The 23,259-nt window shown below is 36.0% G+C and overlaps 1 protein-coding gene across 1 annotated transcript; it reads left to right on the top strand.

Annotated features, from left to right (window-relative positions):
- The first annotated feature begins 8,499 nt into the window (after positions 1 to 8,499).
- On the top strand, positions 8,500 to 9,980 carry LOC139709198 (dynein light chain LC6, flagellar outer arm-like). The gene is made up of 2 exons (XM_071621149.1): positions 8,500 to 8,603; positions 9,705 to 9,980. Exon 2 carries the CDS (start codon positions 9,705 to 9,707, stop codon positions 9,978 to 9,980), a length of 276 nt encoding a protein of 91 aa, XP_071477250.1. The 5' UTR covers positions 8,500 to 8,603.
- Positions 9,981 to 23,259: the final 13,279 nt, after the last annotated feature.

Consider the following 23,259-nt stretch of genomic DNA (forward strand, 5'->3'; position numbering starts at 1 on the left):
TATTTTCTCTTTGTTTGCATATTAATATATTCCATCCTTCAATGTAATTCGAGGCCTTAACAACTTGAGTTTACTTGTCAACCCTCGCAGTCAATCGAGTTAAAATGTAGAGACTCACTTTTCGCGCCTCATACCAATAAGAAGCTGCGGTTCCTAATGACTCACTATTAATGCATACTGAATGCTGAGCGTCACGGGGTAGTCTGACTATGCAGTTATCAGTAACATTATCTCCCGACTTATTTCTCACGAATGGAGGAAGATCCGCTGAATTAGAGAAGATCTTTTTCCTACGGCGTGAAAAGAACTGTGTCCTGATTATTCAGTTCCCCGGATTTACACAAACTTTGTGTCAGGGTTTTACTTAATATCTTCCATATTTCAAATCATTTTATCATTTTGCTGGTAGGCAAAGTTGTGGGGGAGACGGTATTTTCTCTAGAAATCAAGAGGGTTGTAATCAAAAGTTCACAGGGTTTTGAAACTCCACAGCTTGTCCGCACGGACATCGTACATGGCGCAATACGTCTCACAGTCCTCTGTGACTAATGGGAACTTCGTTGAGTCTGAACACAAGATGGCGTAGTTGCAATCAAGTCGGATGTGAAGATTGTTACAGGCATACGGTACGTGGTTTTAGTTTGAGATCAGATTATAGTCATGCCGGATGGACAAGTGATCTCCATAAACATTACACATGAATATCTGAATGAACAAATACATGATTAGACCAATAGTTGAATGATGGATGATAAACAGCAAAGGTAAAATATTTCGGCGTGTTATTAATGAAGAGAAGATTAATGTTTTTAAGCGAATGTTATCTGACGTTAATTGGTTTTGTTTGTATGATTTGTATGATGCTAATGACTCTTATGAACAGTTTATTGATACTTTTTTAATATTATATGATTCAGTTTTTCCTTTAGTTGAGAAGAAGTCAAAGAAAAAATGTAGAAAACCATGGATTACCCCAGGCCTCCTGAAATCTATTAATCAGAAGCATAAGTTGTACTCTAGGTTTATTAAAGATCGAAGTGATGCAAACTTTAAAAAGTATGTGGTATATAAAAATTTGTTGACTTCTGCTGTCCGACAGAGCAAAAAGAGGTATTATGATAATGTTTTTCGGTCTACTCAATATGATATTAAGAAGACATGGTATCACATAAATGAATTATTAGGGAGAGGGAAGAAACCATTAATTCCGAGTGAAATGTATCATAATGGCATTACACTTCAGTCAGATTTACATAAAGCTGACTATTTTAATAAATATTTTATTGATTTGCCCTCAAAGATAACCAATGATATACCCGCTGCCAAAAGTTCATTTCTAGAATATTTATCTGTGCAAAGTCACTCCTCATCATTGTATTTTACTCCAACATCTGTTCATGAAATTATAAAATTTGCTACTGCCCTAAACCCATCAAAATCATGTGGGTCAGATGATGTATCTCCAATGGTTGTAAAGAGTTGTATACAGTATATTGCTGATCCCTTGTGTGATATTTTCAACAAGTCTCTTTCACAAGGAATTGTTCCACAAAAATTGAAATTAGCAAATGTAATCCCTGTATTTAAAAAGAATGATAGCAAATGTATAGAAAATTATAGACCAATTGCTTTGTTGCCCATTTTCTCAAAGATCCTTGAAAAAATTGTGTATAAAAGATTGGATGATTATCTTCAATCATATAGTGTTTTGATTCCACAGCAATTTGGTTTTCGGAAAAAATGTTCCACGAGCATGGGTGTCTTGAATTTAGTGAATACTGTCGTTAATGCTATTGATAGTGGCAGGTATTGTATTGGTATATTTTTAGATTTGTCGAAGGCTTTTGATACTATTGACCATTCGATACTCCTGTGTAAGCTTGAGCATTATGGTATTCGTGGGGTGGCTCTAGCTTGGTTTAAAGATTACTTGCAAAATAGACAGCAATGTGTAACGGTAAATGGAGTTAAATCACAGTCGAGGCAAGCAACATGTGGTGTTCCACAGGGCTCAGTCCTAGGCCCTTTATTGTTCCTTATTTATATTAATGACATTATCAATTCATCTAGCTTGTTTACTTATTCGCTTTTTGCAGATGACACTTGCTTACTTGCCCACCACAACTATTTGTTACCCTTAATAAACTCTGTAAATGATGAAATTGGTAATATATTTGAATGGTTTTGTTGTAATAAACTATTATTGAATACTAGCAAATCTCAATATGTTGTATTTAGATTAAGAGGGAAAAGAATCCAAAATGACATTGTTCCACTTGTTATAGGCGGTAACCAGATTGATCGAAGCCAAAATGTACGATTCCTAGGCGTTATAGTCGATGAATATTTATCGTGGAAAGACCACGTCAGTTACGTCTGTACTAAAGTTTCTCGTAGTGTTGGTATCATATCCAAGTTACGTCTCTATTTACCAAAAGAAACCTTAATTACTCTGTATAATGCCATAGTTATGCCTCATTTAATGTACTGTAATGTAGCTTGGGGAAATACTTATAAGACTCATATAGATAAGTTGATTGTTCTTCAGAAAAAAGCTGTAAGGTATATTACAAATTCAAACTTTAGAAGTCCAAGTTTGCCATTGTTTAGTCAACTTCACATTTTGCCATTTGAAAAATTAGTTATCTTGAGTTGCTTGATTTTTATGTTTAAGACACAAGGTGATCCGAAATCTTTCATGAAGGATGCGTTTGTGTTAAATTCTACCGTTCATGCTTATAATACGCGTAAAAGTAATCTCATTCATCAACCATTTGCAAGAACTCAAACTGCCCAAAATTCATTTGTATATGTTTGTATTAGAGAATGGAATAATTTGCCATTGAGAATTAGGTCAGCCTCATCACTATCCAACTTTAAACGTACATGTCGCATTTATCTTGAGGGAAATTTGTAAAACAAGAATGATCAGGGAAGCTGAATTTAAAAGTATAGTAAAATAGAAAGTATCTTTCTGCAATTTCATGTAAATTATATGTATGTGCATGAGAGTTTTTGTGACACGTGTTTGTGTGATTGAATGTGTGTGTGTGCGCGCGTGTGTGTGTGTGTGTGTGTGTGCTTGTGTTGCATTTGTCCTATGTAAATATGTTACTATTATACTTCTTGTTAATATGTTTAAAACTTTAGTATGTTTTGCTTTGTTTTATATGTTTATCCGGGACCCCTTTTTTTACAAGCTCTGCTTCTTTTGGGGTCCCAAACCATTCATTATTCTTAATGCTGTATCCTTTTGTAAAATGTCAAATGTTTAATGAATTGGTTAAATAAACTTGAAACTTGAACTTGAAAAGAAATGAATGAATGAATGAATGAATGAGTATAATAGATAAATAAAATACAGTTAATAAAATAAAATGTTTGTGGTGTTGTTACAATAATTATTGTTCGCCATAAAGGTGTTATTGTGGCATTGGTGTTCGTGTGAACATCTTTTGATTATTCTCATATAGTGCTATACGCTTACATTGATTACTATGAATAATTGATTGATTAACTAAAAGATGAATGAATGGATACATGCATGTGTTACAGAATTTCCATCAAATAAACAGAGAAAATTATATACGAAGAAGAATGATATAAATAATAATTATTGCCGTAACTTTAATTCCTACAAATGGAAGCTGTTTCTGTAATAATGACAAAGTTAATTTGCGCTGTGTAATGTTTTAATGCAACTTGAAATATCATTATAATTGCTATGTAGTGTGTGTGTGTGTGTGTGTGCATGTGTGCACAGTGTGTGTGAATGTGTGTGGCGTAAGGTGTAGCATGATTCCATTCGATTGTGTTGTACAATATTGTATTTTCACTTACTGTTACCAATATTAGACAAATGAAATCCTACGTACATTTTTAACATCTTCTAATTTCTATACGCCTACAGCAATTATTCAGTATGAAAAAAGAAATGTGAACAGGAAAGAATTTCATCCAAATTGTGCAAAATTCGTAGTCTGTTACTTTGTATAGTATTATTTGAAAAGAACTGTACATAGATACCATTTAAAAAGGTGTGTGTGTGTGTGTGTGTGTGTGTGTGGTGTATATCTGAGTGAGAATGTTCATACGAGAAATGACGTTCGAATGCCAGAATCCATGTGTAATAAGCCGTGAGAAAGACCAATAGCAGGCCTCTTTACTTCGTTCATACTCAAACAGTGATGAATTGTAACGATGGAAAGAAATCAGAAATGGTTTCTATTTGCTTTTCACATACTCCAGCTGCGTCGTGCGTCAAGCAGCGTTTAAAATGACTGCAATTTGAAAAAGAAAATGTAGTTGCCGTAGCAGAAGGTTCTTACATTTTAAAATAACTACTTCAGACACAGGTGCTGCTTTCTCAACTGCAATTCATTCTTACACTAAAGGTAAAGGGACGCATTTTAGTGCAGTCAATGTGGATATAAGGCTTTGGACTCAGGACAGGAACTAATAGGTTCGAATCCTGCCTGGAGTATTGGTTCTTGGACATCAGTGTTGTACTTTACCTTCTCTGTCAATCTTAACCCAGAGTCGCGTTTATGGCCCCTGACATTCAAAAGGTATAACGCCAATGACAGTGTCTTCTGGTCGATCACCCATATTTCAATTTCAATTGAATTTTAATTCTGCAACATTAAAAAGACACTATGTACGAACGGAAATACGATGATGCTACAGAAAATTGAGTGAAATAGGAATTTCTGAGGAAGATAAAAGTTCGTTCCACGTTGCATAAACTGCGAAATATAGATATACACTTAATAGTTTTTGGTCACCAAGAAATATCAAAAATGTTTAACGAGGGAACTAACACTTCAAAGCGTTATATTCATCTGCCACAGGCAAAGAGACAATCAGTAAGACAGACAAACAGACAGACAGATAGACAGACAGACAGTTACCATTACTGAGTTTTGGTGAAACGAAGTAGGTCCTACTTTATTCCACTTTTGTCATTATGTTATTGGTTCAAGTTCGAGAACAGAGGGGTAAGAAATGAATGGACGTACTTACAAGGACGATATACGTGAATAGCCAAATAGAAGAAAACAAACGGGTTCGCCGTTAGCTTTCTCACGATCATGACGATCGGGCGTCAAGATACACATCTCCCCATGTCAATGGCGTGTGTTACAAGCTACGGAGGCTGATATAAGCCATGGAAAACGCAGAAACTGCGTGGGATGTTGTCATTTCTTGCTGGACAGTGAAAATACAGATATGAGTTCTGGGTGATAACACAAACGTGAGAGACCTGACCTATATACTCCTATACGTCGTCATGACGCCAAATAGTCATGGCATCAGGTGGCGAGAGATAAAATTATGGCACATTAAAAAAAACCTGTTACAATGTTCTTATTGGCTAAGGAACTTCTTTCCTTAAATGAGAATCTAACCATGTATATAGGCCTACAATTGATAAACAGAATAATTCTTTTTTTTTTTGGTATACAGTTATCTTACTTCAAATTTGATATTTGTCATTTTCATAATTATATTTAAATATAAATCTGGAACGATAGAGAAATGCTAAGTTTAACATTTCTTTACCTCTATATCTTTCTCTTAAATTCTTCCATTGAGTCGAAGTCTTTTGCTACACACACAAACACACACACACACACGCACACACACACACACACACACACACACACACACACAGATACACGCACTTGTATTACGCACATAATGCTATACATTGTACTTTATAGGCCTATACTCTTTTGTTCCCCTCTCTCTTTCTCTATTTTTCTCTCTCTTCATAAATATCTTTCATCCTGGATTTTTTTTTTTAATTTCAACTTGCAAGTAAATGTAGTGCATGCCCTGTATTTATTGGCAAAAGTCCGCACAAGAACGGGAATGCATTATCAATCAACTTCCAAAGCAACAACAATAAACAACAACATCAACAAAAACGACGAACTAACAACTCGCAAAAAAAAAATAACAACTATAGAAAAGCACTCGGAGAGCGCAGACCTCCACCAATCAGGTTATTTGGAGCCACCCATATATACTAGTACCCATGTGCTGAAAGTCGCCCAATTTCCCAATACAGAAGCCCTTTGTTTACGTCATCAGCTTCCATACCTCCGATTCGCGCAGCTTAAACTCCCAAATTCATTGACCCTATCTGCCAAAAGATCAAGAATATCCTTTAAAAATCCATAAAAATTCTTGGATTGCTACAAAAAGTTATTTTGCACACAGACAAAACAACGCCGATGAAAGCATAACCTTCCTTGGCGGAGGTAACAACATGACTTAGTAGGCCTACATGAATCTGTATACCCGTATCAGTTGCGTGTTGTTAATTACAAGAGCTTGTACTACTTTTTCAGCTGTGGAGCATAATGATGTGCATATAGCTACGGATATACACTCTTAAAACACCCGAGTCAGAACTGACCCGGAACTGGGTCCGTTGGGGTCACACAACGTTCCGGGTCAGAATTGACAAGGAATGGGGTCAGATAATGACCCATTCAGAGTCATGAATTGGGTCAGGGTGACCCCATTCTGAGTCTTCATGACCAAATTCCAAGTCATTTTTGACCCGGAATAGTGTGTGACCCCAATGGACCCAGTTCCGGGTCAATTCTGACTCGGATGTTTTAAGAGTGTAAGAAATGCGTTATAAAGTGTTCTACAGTGCGTATAAAGAAAGGTAATCCAACTTTGGAGGGCTACTATTTCATAATTGTCAGCAATGGAGAGCACAATGTTGGTTGTATAAGGAAAGGGGAACTCTTCCTCTTTTCATTGATACTTAATTATGAAATAGTAATCCTCCAAAGTTGGATTACCTTTTTTTTTTTTAATATACGCACTGTATAGCAGTTTCTGTTCACCTCCATCCGAATGAGACTGTCAAAAATAGCCGTCAGATTTGTATCTTTTGTGTTTGAGGAACTTTATTTTCATTTCACTCACACTCAGTCGATACTATTCAGTTACAAGCTATAATGTAAAGGACGGTCTCACCTCCCTGTTAAAAGCTACCGCAAACCAGAGGTATGCAGAAGTGTCACTCATTCTTGTCTTGCAGAATGGAAAGGTGAGAAGAACAAACCTAGAAACACGTGGGCCTTAAGTTTAAAAACCTTGACCTCAACAGCTGTGGGAATTTACCTTCTACCACGACCAGTGAAAATATTTTGTTCGGTCTGTTACAAGCTAGGGATGTCACTTTGGCTCTCGATTGGTCAGAAAAGTCCTCGCCTTGTTAAAAGCTACGGCGTTAAACTGATGACTGAAGAACGTCGAATTTCCAACTTTGTTGTGCGTGCCGCTCCCTTCTTTGGACCCGGGCGCGGAAGCAAAAAAAAAATAAGAATAAAGATAAATAAAGAAAGAAAGAAACCACTGGAAGCATTTCCTTAAACAATGCTACTGCAGAATAACACGAATAAACAAATCGAAATTCTCCTTATGACAGCAAACAGCATGAGACTGAGATAAGACGGTCAAAGGAAAAAAAAACATAATGTATAACAGTAAAGCAGGATATTAACACGTCATCCAGAACTGTAACACTGTATTCTTTTCTTTCTTTTTTTTTCGAACATGGCACTGATGAAACACTACGCGTAAAACACAATGAGAAGAAAAAAATAAGAAAGAAAAATGGATCACAAGATTTCTGTTGACAACAATAGAAGTCTTTGATAAAAACTGATATCCTTCTATTTTCATCCTCATGCCTCTCTTTAAATAAATGGATGAACAAGTAACTAATATTCAGATATAGATCACAGTAGACCTAAAATTACGGCCTATAGTAACAATGAAGAATTTAAGTGCAAAAAAAAAAATACACCCATTGAAATATTTGAGATGAGAGCTGCTAAGAGAGAAAGAAAATATCTCTAATGTGTGATTATTCTAATAATGTCTTCAAATATCGTCGTTATGTACCGTGTGTAGTATAACTGTTAGGATTTTTTTTTTCTTTGTTTGATGATGACCTCACTTTTAAAACTTTGAAAATGGCGTTTATCTGTTTTAACACTCAAACTCTTTATGTGATATGTGTACAGTGTATAGATTATGTTATCATTATATTATTATTATTATTATCATTATTATTATCATTATTATTTGTTGTTGTTGTTGTTGCTGTTGTTGTTGCTGTTGTTATCACAAATAAACGCGTATTACATGTGTATTGGGTATATGTATGCATGCGCGTAACAAGAAAGATACATACAGACAGAGACAAAAGAAAGAATAAGAGAGAGAGAAGGAATTGATTGGTTTGCATAGGAAACCGGAGTGTTGATGACAGTGAACTTCATATCTCAAAGTGTGTCCCAGACAGTGGAGTGCACTGTAAATGCTCTTTAAATGTAAATAGTCCTCGCAAGAGGTCGGTGACGTGAGAAGACCGATTGAATCCATTGTACTCGTCGCAGGGTTTTCTCTTTCCACAATAGCCGAGGTCATGATAAAATACGAGGGAGAAACGTGTGTCGTCACATCAACACCAGTTGGCGAGGGGCGAGGTTGGTTCGAAAAGCTACGCTGTCTTCATTTCAACGAATTTAATTCTCTGCCGGTACAGTGTTTCCAGTGATCCAGAATTCACCGTAAGTTTATTGTACTTCGTCCTTATTTAGATAATAATGTGTTTTTGTTTGTTTGTTTGTTTGTTTTTGATTAGCACATAATGCATTTTGTGCTTTGTAACCAGGATATATTTTAAATGATTTACTAAAAGTTTAATGGTCAAAGTTGTTTATATATCTCACCTAGAATCTATCGGAGCAATTTATAAAACTCTTTCATTTTTTCATAAAATACTACCTGAAGAAAAACTCATCCAATATCTTGATCTTGATGATATTCTTCTCAATCTTTTGTCATTTTTTTTTCTCAATGGAGCGACGAAAGACAACCGACGTTGAAATACAAGGACACATACCACTGGCAATATGAGTTCGAGTGCATTTAATTATTCGATCCGAAAAAAAGGAAGAAAAAAAAAGGAGATTATCGTCAAACAGAAAAGTCAGTTACCCATATCAACTTGTTGCCATTTTTTTTAAAGATAATAAAGATTAATAGACCTGTGGAATATTTCAGGTATATTTTCGAAACTTGGCAGCAACCCCTATAGTCAAAACAAAACAAAATCAGTAATTTCTTAGAATTATATTTCACCTCTTGAAGAAAATTCTCAAGACAGGCGATGAGTCCAACTTTTCTTCATCAAAGTTTTTTTTTTCTAGTATAACTAGCTAGCTTTGATATTATTCACAGATTTGTGTCATGTATGTGCGTTGTGTCTGACGATTACAAAAACTGAATATATATATATTTGTGTATATATATATATATATATATATATATATATATATATACACGCACATATATAGGGCCTATATATAATGGTCTGGGGAAACATTTTTGCACTTACTTCACTCCTTTGGCAGTTTGGGGTTGAACGTTTCTTGGCGTTTGAGTGACGCTCTTAAATCAGCTCATTGATTATGACATCAGATATAGGCAGTCGCTAAGGCAACACTGGTCGTTAAAACAACTACAAGCTCAAGTATCCTGGACAGTGCGTCTGTGTACTTAACTGTTTTACCATAAAAGCAATCAATCAATCAAACAAACTAAGTTTATAGAATTTTTTAGAAGGAATTAAACATTATGCTCCTCACATCTTCTTTCCTAACTCTCAGATGAATCAGAAGGAGAAGAAGCTGGTCATCAAGAATGTGGACATGACCGAGGACATGCAGAACGATGCCACCGATCTGGCCACGGAGGCCTTCGAAAAGTTCAACGTCGAGAAGGACGTCGCCTCTTTCATCAAGAAAGACTTCGACGAGAAGTACAGCCCGACATGGCATTGCATTGTGGGTAAGAACTTCGGCAGCTTCGTCACGCACGAGACGAAACATTTCATCTACTTCTACGTGGGCTCAATGGCCGTCTTGCTCTTCAAATCGGGCTAGTTGATCCAACTGTCAGAACCGCGGACACCCGCATATTGATTTAGAGACTCGATTCTTATAGATAGACCATTATAGACAGGAGTTTACCCTGATACGAGCGCCAGTTCCACCATCAGGATGTGATGGAGGGGCAAGCTTGTTGACTGAATCTAGATGTCTTCGTCAAACGCAAGAAGTTGAAGTTGAACAGTGACTTTCTGCAACCACAGCACCATCAGACGCCGATTGTGAATCTCTCAGATTTTCTCGACTTTCCTTAGATTGGAGCATCATATCCTTCGTTCGAGAGCGCTTCTGATATCGCAGCGCACACAGGCTCTGCTCATTGAACCGGAATCATGAACGCTTTGCCTTCTTTTGTTTTGTTTTGTTTTGTTTTGTTTTTTAGGTGCTCTGGCAAGGCTAAATGTCAAAGGGTTTATGAATAATTCAGTCTCTGTCTAAGTGACTACTTAACAAGTTAACACAGTGTGGGCTCCATGAGTGAATAGTTATGAGCAATACATGTTGGTTAATTGTACCTTCTGTTCTAGAGGGCATGTGCCAAATTTTGGCCACTGAATGCTTTATAACATTACCTAGCATGTTTTTGAAATTACACTGTGATGAAATTTGAAATGAAATAATTGTGCGACCGCATTAACTTAATTGCTCACGTTCAAATTATTAGAGTCGCATTTATCTGTATTCAAATAGCACGGTAGTTTCTGATAGCTTGTTTGTTAACGGTAACAACAAGTATGGTGGCAAGTATGGTGGCGTGTTGTCGCGTCCAACACTTGCTTTCATTTGTGTACGTATGTACTATGCAATGTGACTTAAAATCAAGTTTTGTGGCTATAGAGAGTGATAGAATCAAGGACACAGCGTTGCTATGTTCCAGGAGATTCTACTATGATCGTGTGTCAAGGGAATTAGAAGCGATAGTTTACAATAATGCTATCAAGATTTTATTCATCAAGATAATTATCAACGTGTGATTCATAAATCGGAAAGCAACGAAGTGAGAAATGTATAATGCACAATAAATCGTAAAGTTGATTAAAGGGCATAATCACTCTTTGCAATGTCTTAATATCTAAGGAGTTATTTTGAAACAGATGATGAAGATGAAGGTTGTGAGAGTAATGGAAAAGGAGGCAGTGACAACAGTTGTATTGCAGGCGGTGGTGTTAATGATACATGATTGATTGATTGATTGATTGATTGATTGATTGATTACTAATTTATTGAAAAAACATGCGAAATAGATAGTAGGCCAAAGGCTAAGCTAAAATGCATTATAACATCTTACATCGTAAAGCATAATCATAAAAAACAAGAATGTATACATATAGATTACATGCAAAGTTTCAACAATAACAAGTAACAATACTTAGTAACATCAAGGATACTGTAATATATGATATTGATGATGGAAGGGGTGTCTTTCATGATTATGATTGTGACGCAATCATCATCATGGCGCAAGGATGATGATAATGTCAACAAAATGGCGACACTGGTGGTTGCGGTAGCATGATGGAAATGGTGATGGGAATGAGGATGCAGTGGTAATCACGGCAGTGGTATAATGATGTGGTGTGGATGATGAAAGAATGGGACAGGTAATGCACTTCAGGATGATGAGTGGGGCTTATAGCTCAAGAATTACGACTGTGGTAAAGATGTGCGTGCATGTGTTAAAATTGATCTTTTGCTAGTGAAATTGAGATATTGACACTAGTTGAGACGATGTGGCAGGGGAAGGTGATGATGACGAAGGTGATAATGATGATGATGATGATGACGGAGATGGTGACGATGATAATGATGATGATGATGATAAAGATGATGATGATGATGATGATGATGATGATGATGAGGAGGAGGAGGAGGAGGAGGAGGAGGAGGAATATGATGGCGTGTGATGGTGAATTTGTCGCTGCTGGTCTCAGATTTGATGGCGGTGATTAAGTATAGCTTGGATCGATTAATCAATTTTACTTTTTTTCCACCAGAAATAACTATCATTCCATCACGGCACATGATTCAGACAGACGGCTGTTCTTCCTCATGTCCGTACATCATGAGGTAAAATGACATATACGAAACATTATAATCATATAATGTACATGAGGGTATAGAATATACAACATAGAATTGAGTGAACACAGTACAAACAAAGTAAAGCAAAGCAAAACAAAACAAATAAATTCATCATTTTTTTTTTACATAAAATTGATTCATCTCCTGTGGAACTCCATCCCATCATCTATCCATAAAATTGGTAATCTGGAGCAATTTAGCTTCGCTTAGGACTCGCACTTTTTTCCTTTTCTTTTCTTTTTAGCAAGACATCCATTGATAACTCCCTTGGAGGAGTCTGCACCTTTGAAGGTTTTTGTTTGTTTGTGTGTATGGCGCCACGCAAATTTTGTGAATCATTATCATCATCAAATACCAAACGAAATATAGAGTGCGCGAGCAAAGCATGCATTAAGAAACATGGGCCTAAAACAATTTTGAGAATCACCAATATCATATCTGAGTGATCAACGTAATTTGTTTTAAAAAAAAGAAGAACAGCAAACAAACCGAATTAAGATGATTATACACTTATCATATTGTGATAAGGAGTAAAACAAGATTTTAAAACAAATCCAGGAGACTACTGCCATAAACGAGAGCTTGACTTAGATTTAACCTTATCATAACATAATGAAATAAAACAGAAACGAAATATTTGTTTGAACATAAAAAAAGAAGATATTTACAGAAACAAAATTTACACGTAATTCTTTGAAAAGGGGAATTATGTTCAGGCAGTGAAAAGGCAGTTTCTCCGAACATTATGTTTGGATGGACAAAATATAAAATATTGACAGAACATATCAGTGAAGTTTGAGAAAAATCCGATGAGCCGTTCAACAGTCGGGAATTTTCTTTGTTTTTTCTTTCGCTAAATCTTGTACTGTCATCGCTAGATGAGAAAGCGGCAATTTTAAAAGTTCGATAAGTGTCAAAACAATACAACGGCATGAAGACAATATGACAACTCAAGACGTAGTATTTCTTTCAAGTATGATGAAAGAGGTCTAGACATAACTCCTTCCGAACGTGAAGAGTGTCATATTACCAATAAGTAATGTCGGTAACAAGTTGAGGAGTTGTGTACTCTTCATTAAAAACAAAAACAAAACAAAACAAAACCGAAATGTTCCACTCTGCTCTTATAGTTCCGCCATATTGCAAGCGATCTGATTCAGAGCGATCGTTTATTCTAGATATAAATGCAAGAAAATTTATTCATGTATCAACACTTGACTGTGATCATCTTTACATATTTATTCTCAACAAACCACATCGACGTGCAATCAAATCAGGTTTCAAGGGCTTTCAAGCAATATTAACAAGTGACAATATACGGAAGCATTTCGTATATTACTAGTCACATATCATCTACATAATCATGCTGTATATGAAGTGTAACATAAACCTCCTCGTTGAGGTATATGATCAGACACGAAAATGCATATACTGAGTAGATGATGATTAATGATTATATTACAGAGGCGGATGTAATGATGGACATAGAAAGAGAGAGAGAGAGGTAGGGGCGGATCCAGGGAGGAACGCAACCGGCGCACGCCCCCCTTTATTTTTTGTTGAAACAAAAGAAATAAAAAGAAAAAAATTTGGGGAGGGGTGCGTGCGCCCCCCTTAAATTTTGTAAACGTGCCCCCTCTTTACGGAATTCCTGGATCCGCCCCTGGGGGGGGGGGGGGGGGGAGGGAGGGAGGGGAGGAAGGAAGGGATGTAGTCAAAACACAGAATTCCTCCAGATCATCTGCATTGTGTCGTCATTTTTTTCAAAGAACAGCAGAAGACGGTATCAATACTGAGTTTGGTAAAAATATGTATTAATCTCAAACGAATAAAACATCAAACTTCCTCGTAGAAGTGATGTCCAATACTTCTGTCGAGAAATAAGATGATTTTGATCACCATGTTTATGTTAAAGTGGAATTATTCTATGCTCTCCACGGGTGGGAAAGGTGTGACACGTGTTATTCTTGTGATGTGGTTTCAAGACGGGAAAAAATTAAATGCCGAGAGAAAGAAGAAAGGAAATTTTTACGAATGAATAAGTTCATACACAGCCATCAACGCTGACAAGAGAGAGCCTATTGTCGCCGCGTCGACCTTGCATGAGGTGTCCCAAGCTCGCCCGTGGGAACTAGATGAGAAATAGTGGCAGCTCGACCCGAAGTCAAAGTAGAACCGTCTAACGGAGAACACGTCACTATATAAAAGGTTCATGAAGAGTCAACAAGACTCTTTATTTCCCCCTGAGAGTGTCAAATTCAGCGTTGGAGGAAGAGTCGACTTGAATGCGACATCGCAAGGTTCGTCATTCTAGGCCCTGAAGTATCGAAACCCAGCAGCAAAGGTAATAATCTTAAGTTCTTACTTAATTATTATTTTTTTTAAAATTTCAATATATCATCACGTAAATCAGTTTTTACTATACCATACTAGATATGTTAAAGTGTCTGTAAAGTACTGGTTGAGTTGAGGATTCATGTTTATAACTTTCCTCAGTGAGAAAACCTCTTACGAAATATGAAAGAGCATGTGATTTTAAGAATGATTCAACATTCATTTGATGAAAATTGGTTTACAAATGGTTGAGATATCCAAAAAAGGGATGATAATAAAAGGTGACAGGCCACGCCTTATATTATGATCTTTTTGTTTCACCTTGTTTTTGGATATCTCAGCCATTTCAAAACCGATTTTCATCAAATAAACTTTTGATACCCCTTTAGAATTGCATGCTCTTTGACATCTCATAGGGTGGTTTCTGAATATCCCCCAAAATGTTAAAAGCTAAATCCTAACCTCAACCAGAACTGTATACAGCCCCTTTAAAAGCAAAAAGCTTATGAGTGGTGAAGAATGAATTACACATTTAGGAAAGTGTAGAGATATTTTGTATTAACAGCACTTGACATCATTTGTTGGTTATGCAACTTCAGAATTTGCACCTGGCAGAAGGAAACATGACACCATTTTCAACCTCCCCTTGCCATTTTCTAATAAATATCTGGTAACTATATGCTCCAAAACTTGGTGAAAAAAAAAATATGCTAAATCGTGTATTCTAATATATCAGAATTTGTGAGAAGCAAAAAGGTGTTATCTTCTCCGGCGTTTTCTCCTGTGTTTTCAAGGCGGGGGAGGGGGTGTGTGGACGTGGAGTATGTGCTAACAAATTTATTTGCGAGGGATCAGTCTTGGTTTGAAAATCTATTTTGGTGTCTTCAAATGGCACTCAATGTCATCCCTGTCAGTCGAGCATCATATTGGAATATTCAGTTTAAGTTAAATAATTGTTTCACTTATAATCGACTGGAAGACGAGAATTGTCTGCATGGAATTAGAAAATCTATTGTCAAGATCTATTGTCAAGACTTAAAAAATTGTGAACATTGTGAAGATCCACGTGTGGTAAAGATTGTCTGCTTTCTCAGCGCAAATCATTATCTATGTATATGAAATATGTTGGAAACTGCAATTTACCCATTGTTCTGTTAATTTGTTGTAACAAGTGGATAAAATACAGTTATACGCAAATTCTATTTTGTATATGGGTATATCAATTCTGTCTTTGCGAGTTCGTACACTGTGTCTCATGTATTGCTCAGTCTCGTTTGTTTACTTTGTAACCATAGTAACACGATTCATCCAGACGTCACTCTCATCACATGCATAGCTTTGTGAGATGGTGTTATTTAAGAAATCGATGGTTTTGAATGTCCTGACATGAAAACGAGAGATTTTTTTCTCTCTCTTCCAAAATCAGATGTCTCGATCCGGACAGTCTTCGTACAGTTTTAGCGGAAGTTCTCGAACGGGAGGAAAATCTGTAAGTCTTGACTGCTGTTTATGATATTTTTATTATCATCATCCATTGTCATTATCAGTGTAAGCATTGCTATTCTTATCATTGTCAGTATTAGTCATTCTACTTCTACTTTTACTTTGCTATACTGTCAGTAAAAGTGGTCGTTGGTTTATTCACTATCATTTTGTCAATACTTGACGTGTAATATATAGGTCTCTTATAAAATATCCAGTTTGATGTTGTCAGTTTATTTATTTTTTTCACAATAGGTTGATGTAATGCAGTCTTGTGCAGACCATGCTTTTTAATGTATTAGGAAATCTTTGGCAGATCTCCAATTTTACCCATTTTATTGCATTCAAGTTTTCAATACATGGCTACCATTCTGTTCTTTGTGTAATCAAAGTATGTTGCAAAAGTTGAGTTTCAAATGTCGGTACTTAAAACATGTCATAAACGATACTGATCAATCTGACATTTCACTGGAAGTAACAATATATAAAATGACATGAAATGAGATGAAAAATTATGACAGACACATACACATTCTGGAATAGATTAATCGATCAGTCGATCAATCAATCAATAACTCAATCAATATATTAATTGTCAAATTGATCATTGCTGTGATTTTGCATTTGTTTCGATGTTGTTATTTTTTTCTGTCCTGTCTGTCCTGTAATGTCTGTCATGTCCAGAATGACTTTATACTTTCCTTTTGTAAGTTTTTTAGTCGATTGTATGAGTTGTCAACAGTACATAAGCTCTGCTTTTTAGCGGACCCTCATTTTTTCTCTCTATTCATAGAATCGATAATGTAATACGTAACACGTTTGGTATGAAATTATGTATACATGCCTTTAATTCCTTAATTACCTCTAAAACTTGTTTTCATCGTACAGTCAATAATGATAATATCGTGTACTCAAGATAATGTGAAGTTTTCGTATATCATGTTTTGTTCTGTGGAAAAAGAAATTCAAATTTGGCCCTAAGTAAAGCTGAACTGAATCTCTGTTTATTTGTCTCTATGTATCCACCTATCTCCATTCTGTCATGAACTTTCCCCCTCGTTCCACAGATAAACCCATCTGACCCTAAGCAACCAGTCATCAAGAATATCGACATGGAAGACGATATGAGGGACGAAATCCTCGACCTCACCGAACGAGCCATGGAGGAACACAAGGTGGAGAAGGACCGCGCCGCCTTCGTCAAACGCGAGGCCGACAAGCTTTTCGGCCCTACATGGCACGTGATCTGCGGCAGGCATTTCGGCAGCTACGTGACGCACGAGTCCAAACACTTCATCTATCTCTACCACGGTCAAATGGCTTTCCTCATCTGGAAATCTGGCTAAATCTTCCTTCGAATTTCATCTTTATTAGTTTGGGGGTTTATTTTCATGTGTTTGTCCCCATACAAATGTGCCTTATTTATTTATTTTTTTTTATTTTTTTTTTACATCAATTTTGTCAATGAAACCATAGAGTTGGAAGATTGTCAGAAAATCTCACAACACGTCATTCCTTTGTAGTATAAGGACTGCAGTTCTTTCTTTTTATGAATATATGGAAGATCTGAATGAATGTACAATATGGAGGATAACATCTTATAAGATGCTATACTTTTTATTTGGGTAGGGCTGCTTAAGCTCCCCCCCCCCCAAAAAAAAAAAAAGAGACCCAAAAAAGACAAAATGAATTTAATGTCCTGCGATTCATTTTGTTGCTGTCTTGGGGAAAAAAGTCTCGCACGAAACGTACTACCCTGTGCTATTCAAGCATTCTCAACAGTCACTATGTCAATGTTTATTCTAGTCCTTTAGAATGTATCAATGTCGTAGTAACATTCCTTTGCATTTTCCTTACAGTTTTCTTCAATTCCCTCTCGAGCACTTTGTTACACAGGGCAAATCGAAAAGAACAGATCTAGCAGATTGTAAATTTCTATCCAGAATCTTTGTTCATAAGTGTTTTCACTTTTCCCCTGGGGGGGGGGGGGGGGGGGACGGCTAACCATCTTTAACTAGCACAACGGCCAATAAGTGCATATGAGATAGCTTTTCAAATACATTTGTAATGTCATAATCATAGGAGGTGCGCCCTCATATTTGTCTCTTTCAATGAGATGGAAGTGATAATCTGTTATATAAATTGCGACTGTAACTTGAACATGGGGAATTTAATCAAAGATATTATGGTTTCAAAAAATATTATTAGGTCGAGGTGGGAGATTTTAAGTACATTGGAAAGAAATGCACAAGATAAAAGTGAATTGTTTATTTTTTTTCTTGAGTTATATTATTAGAATGATACAGATATAGATGTTATATTGAGTGTATATACTGAGATAGTTTTCACAGTATGGGCCTACTGTAATGGTAATGCCCCTATACTAATGATCAGAATTCTAATTACAGTAAACTATGTATTTTCTCTACGTTTTATTAGAATAACTATTATGATGATTATAATTACTTCTTCAGTTCAAGGCATCACAATCATTTTGTTATTATTATTATCATTATCATGGGTGCTGTTCGTTATTCCGAAGGTTCGTTATTCCGAAGGTTCGTGAATCCGAAACACACAAAATCCCTATACCTATAGGGGTTCTTTAATCCGAAAATGAAATAGGGTTCGCTATTCCGAAAGCTCGTTTATCCGAAAATGAAATAGGGTTCTTATTCCGAAGGTTCCTTAATCCGAAAATGAAATAGGGTTCGCTATTCCGAAGGTTCTTTGATCCGAAATGATATAGGGTCTGCAACGAACCCTCGGAATAACGAGTTTTGTTTCATATCCGGATTAACGAACCTTCGGAATAACGAACCTTATTTCATTTTCAGATTAATGAACCTTCCGATAACAAACCTCATTACATTTTCGGATTAACGAACCTTCGGAATAACGAATCTTCGAAATAGCAAGCTGTAACCACCATTATTATTATTGCTATTATTATTGTTATTATTATTATTATTATTATTATCATTATTATTATCATTGTTCATTATTATTCATTCAATATTACTACTACTACTACTACTACTACTACTACTACTACTACTACTACTACTACTACTACTACTACTACTACTATCATTACTATCATGGTATCATCGTCATCAATGTTACTATGTTCAATACATTTCTATTTTTTATTGCTATCACAGTAAGCACCATTATCCTGTTCTGTACTATCATTCAATAATTAAAAATTTATGAGGCCTACTCGTAACGGTTCTCGTCCCTCATCTGAACACATAACGTTTATAATAATCGCGATGAGCTCTGTAGTTAAGTGTGTGTATGCAATTGTATCTCCCATTGTGTAATTTTCGTCTAGATTATTATGCAGTAGGTATGTACAAGTTGATCATAAAGTTGGAATTATCGGTGCCAGTTTGTGAGCTTTTCGGGCAGACTGTATCCCTATCATACGTCTACAATACAAATATCTCTGTAATATTTGTGATAGTGACTAAGGACATGCAAATGTAAAAGCTGTGAACCGTGGTGCACACAAGAAAAATGCAACACGCCATCTCTTCTACGGATAATCAAGCAAAACAAAACTATTCACAGATTTGATAATCTCAGTTCTAGGTCCTACTTTTCAGTGCACACAGTGTACAATCAGTGCTTTGAAAGTTTTAAAGTTTGTAGAGTAACGAAGACCATGTAAATATACATGTACCCAATCTGAAACAAATCAGAATATATCCGGAACACACTACAATGTATATTGTATTTCATGCCCCACCATACGTTTCTGATGATTTGAAAATTTTGTTCCATATGCGATAGCAACTTTTTATTTTATCTTTTTTTTGACACCCTTCGCTGACCCTTATATCCTAATTATATCTTTGTTTTGTTTTGTGTCCAGTTAATAAAAATTGAAAAAGTGAAAGTAAACACAAACGTTCTTTTGATCATATGTCGTGTTTAACTATGATACTGGTGAGCAGGATGAAATATGTTATCATCTTTCTCTCTCTCTCTCTCTCTCTCTCTCTCTCTCTCATGGAAGGGGAATGAAATCCAAATATACATGTGCATTGAATAAATGAAGCAATATTAGTATAGAACGCATCAATGAAAGTTTGAGGAAAACAGACAATTCATTATATATATATATATATATATATATATATATATATATATATATATATATGTATATATTTATTTATTTAAGTTTCTGAATTCCACAATATTCTTTTCTTGAAAAGTACACATTCCCTCGACTTGTTACTGACATGACAAGGGTAATGTTATTCCCCCTGCTTCCTGAAGGAAGAAAGTCAAGTGCTTTTTCATTATGCTAGAAAAGTGAAAATATGTTTCTTTGTTCATTCTGCAAATCATTGTCCATACATGACATCACAAAATGTCGTAGTCTTCTCATCCAGCGATAGTGACTCTAAAATCAAGAATTTAGAGATTTATAGCTGTAAAATTTTCCTCAAACTTCATTGATGTGTTCTACTAATAATAGCTCCATTCCCTCGATCTATGCACTTGTATATTCATGTTTCACTCTTCTTTATTAAAGCTAGTTCGTTGAAAGTTTTCTCATCCAATTTTTGGTCCTCCTTTGAATTACATGCACTCAAATCTTCTTTAAAATGAGACTGCACAAGTGCAATAATTCTTCAGTCATCATGATTAAGATGGGACAGCCTTAAAAGAGGGGAAAATGCCGGGTATCAAATTGAAACAATGACATTCAATCTTTTTGTTCTAATTTTGTATGCAAATGTACTATCCAATGGGAAAGCCAAGTTAGAATGGGCTACAATCCATACTTTGCAATATTCTGTGTAAATCATGTAATTGCCACCGTTTCAAGACAGTATGTCACTTTTTCACTTCCATAAACCTTTTGTTTTTGTTTTTTGTTTGGTTTTTTGTTTTGTTTTGTTGTTTTTTTAGGGGGAGGACTAATTTTGATAAATCTTTAATTTTCACAGTTTGACTTAAAGGAACTGTGCCATGCAATTTGCAAATGCATGTTGACTTACGTTGATACATGACACCCTCAACATTTCTGGGGCCAAATGAATACACTTATGTACATGTCTGTGCCATATATTCCACAATAATCATTTTACATTTTACTACACTCACTTTTCTTCAGATTGCTTTGATACACCCACACAAAGATTTCCGAACCAAAATTCTGTCAGTAAACAGTGTCATCTGTCAATAATTCCTGAAGTACTAATACAAGTAACAAAAGCCAATGGAATGCACCTTCTCCCAGACTGAGCCTAACATGCACATTGCCGTGTTATTAATATGATGAACAAAAGACTTTGTAGGGAAACATGCAAGTTGCAAATGCAACATGGAAGTCTAGGGGAAGGTGCATTCCAGTGTCTTATGTTAATTATATTGTGGTACATTACAAGCAGTAGCGGAGGGGAGTGCATCAGGCATGCGCCCCCTCCTTATTTTTTGTTAAAACAATAGAAAAAAAATGGAGGGGGTGGGGCACATGCGCCCCCTTTAATTCTGTAAAGGCACCTCCCCTTTACAAGATTCCTGGATCCGCCCCTGACCAGTGATTGAGAGATGATGTCATTGACAGAATCTTGGTTCGGAAATTTTCTTGAGGGAAGATCCTAGTAATCTGAAGAAAAATAGTAGAAATATGATTATAAAATAGATATAGCAAATATTCAAATATTCTTTTAGCTACACCAGTGATGATCACAGCATTACAAATCAACATATAGTCCCTTTCATACTTTTCAAATCGGCTTGAGAATCTATGGAGTTGTCATGTATGTTGAATCTCATCATTCTCTCATGCAAAGCATAATGGGTTGTCTGTCATCATCATCAAGATATTTCATTTCCCAAATTGGCTTAAAACAAGCACAGCACATCTGATTCCTACAAGTAAAAGGTAAACTAATCAACCATCTCCCCATACACATTACCCACTCATTTAAAGACTAGTAAGATAAGAAGACAGAGTTCACAAGACAAAGTTGTTTTTTCATGAAGGCAAAAAAAAAAAGAGAAGTTTTTTATTCAAACTTTATCAGACATTTTACAAACATTATTCTGCATGTAAATTGCTGTGGTGTTGTGTGCAACATTAAGTGTGTCCTACACAGCTACAACACAGCACTGGTGACATAGCACAGATAGTATAGAGCGCCCTCTCACAACAGAGCAAAGAAATGGCACTTCGCTATGTTTCCATCTGCGTACTATTTGAAATGAATACCACTGATTTCCTTGTCACACTTTTCTCAACAGGTTCATCTCTATCACACTTGCCAAAGTCCCCATCAGCTGCTCATAACAAATTTTCAGTCTTACCTCAAGACACCTCTCGTTCCAGTGCGGCAGTACCTTGGCATTTAATGCTGTTGCACGTTTCGGCAGCGTGGAAACTAATGATGCAACATCAACATTTTTGGTATTTGTACAGCAGTGTGTCCACAAGTTCCACATCATGTGGTTTTCTCAGCATTACAGTAATTAATTACTCTATGCCTTGGACAGAGCTACTTCAGTCTTTGCTACATTAACTGGTGCAAAACATTTTGCCTGGACAGAACTGCATATGTATATACCATGGAGCTACTAGCTCCATGTATTTTCAGTTTCTCTGATATCATTGACATAATGAAATATCACTGAAACATAAAATGACCATGATCCGTAAAACATTAGGACCACATTCAATTTCCAACTGGATGGCTTGAAGTTATAAGCAAATTGCAGCAAGAAGAGCCATGCAAAGGAGATGAATAAGTTTGTGATGTAACATTACCTCATTTCTTATGAGATTCTAGAAACCAAATGGGTCCTGTACAGCCATACCTTGTTTCCCTTCGCAAGGGGCAAATCTTGCATACCATACTTCAGTCTTTTCATTTCACACTTTTCAGGCCATGAGCATAGATCTAAAGTTTACAGCATCATACCACATTTAAACAGTGAGTGCATAACTAGTATCTTACACACTATGAGCATGTTTTATCTACAATGTATCTAGTTACAACATTAGTAAGAACATTAGCACATTGATAGTCAAAAGTAGAGAATAAATCAAGCAGAAACTCCTTTAGTCTTGCAATGACTTAACACTCTTCTAAATCTGGTGTAGATTCAATGACATGAACTCTTTGTAACTTCTCGGACATGTCAATGTATCAATAACTATGGTCTTGAGAAGCTAGAAGCCAGTAAAGGTACCACTCAGCATCCCATTATCATGGTAACAGTGTAAAACTCTTGTGCATTTAAGAGCCAACACTCCAGAGTCATCTCCCTTGTCAGATTTTTTGGTCCTTGTTATGTATTAAACTTTGTTTAAAAGCTTTATCACAGATCTTGCCACTTCAAGGGGAGACATTCCCTT

The sequence above is a fragment of the Diadema antillarum genome, unplaced genomic scaffold, assembly GCF_040938485.1.
Source record: "Diadema antillarum isolate AM-2024a unplaced genomic scaffold, OU_Dant_1.0 seq00001411_RagTag, whole genome shotgun sequence".
NCBI lineage: Eukaryota > Metazoa > Echinodermata > Echinoidea > Diadematoida > Diadematidae > Diadema > Diadema antillarum.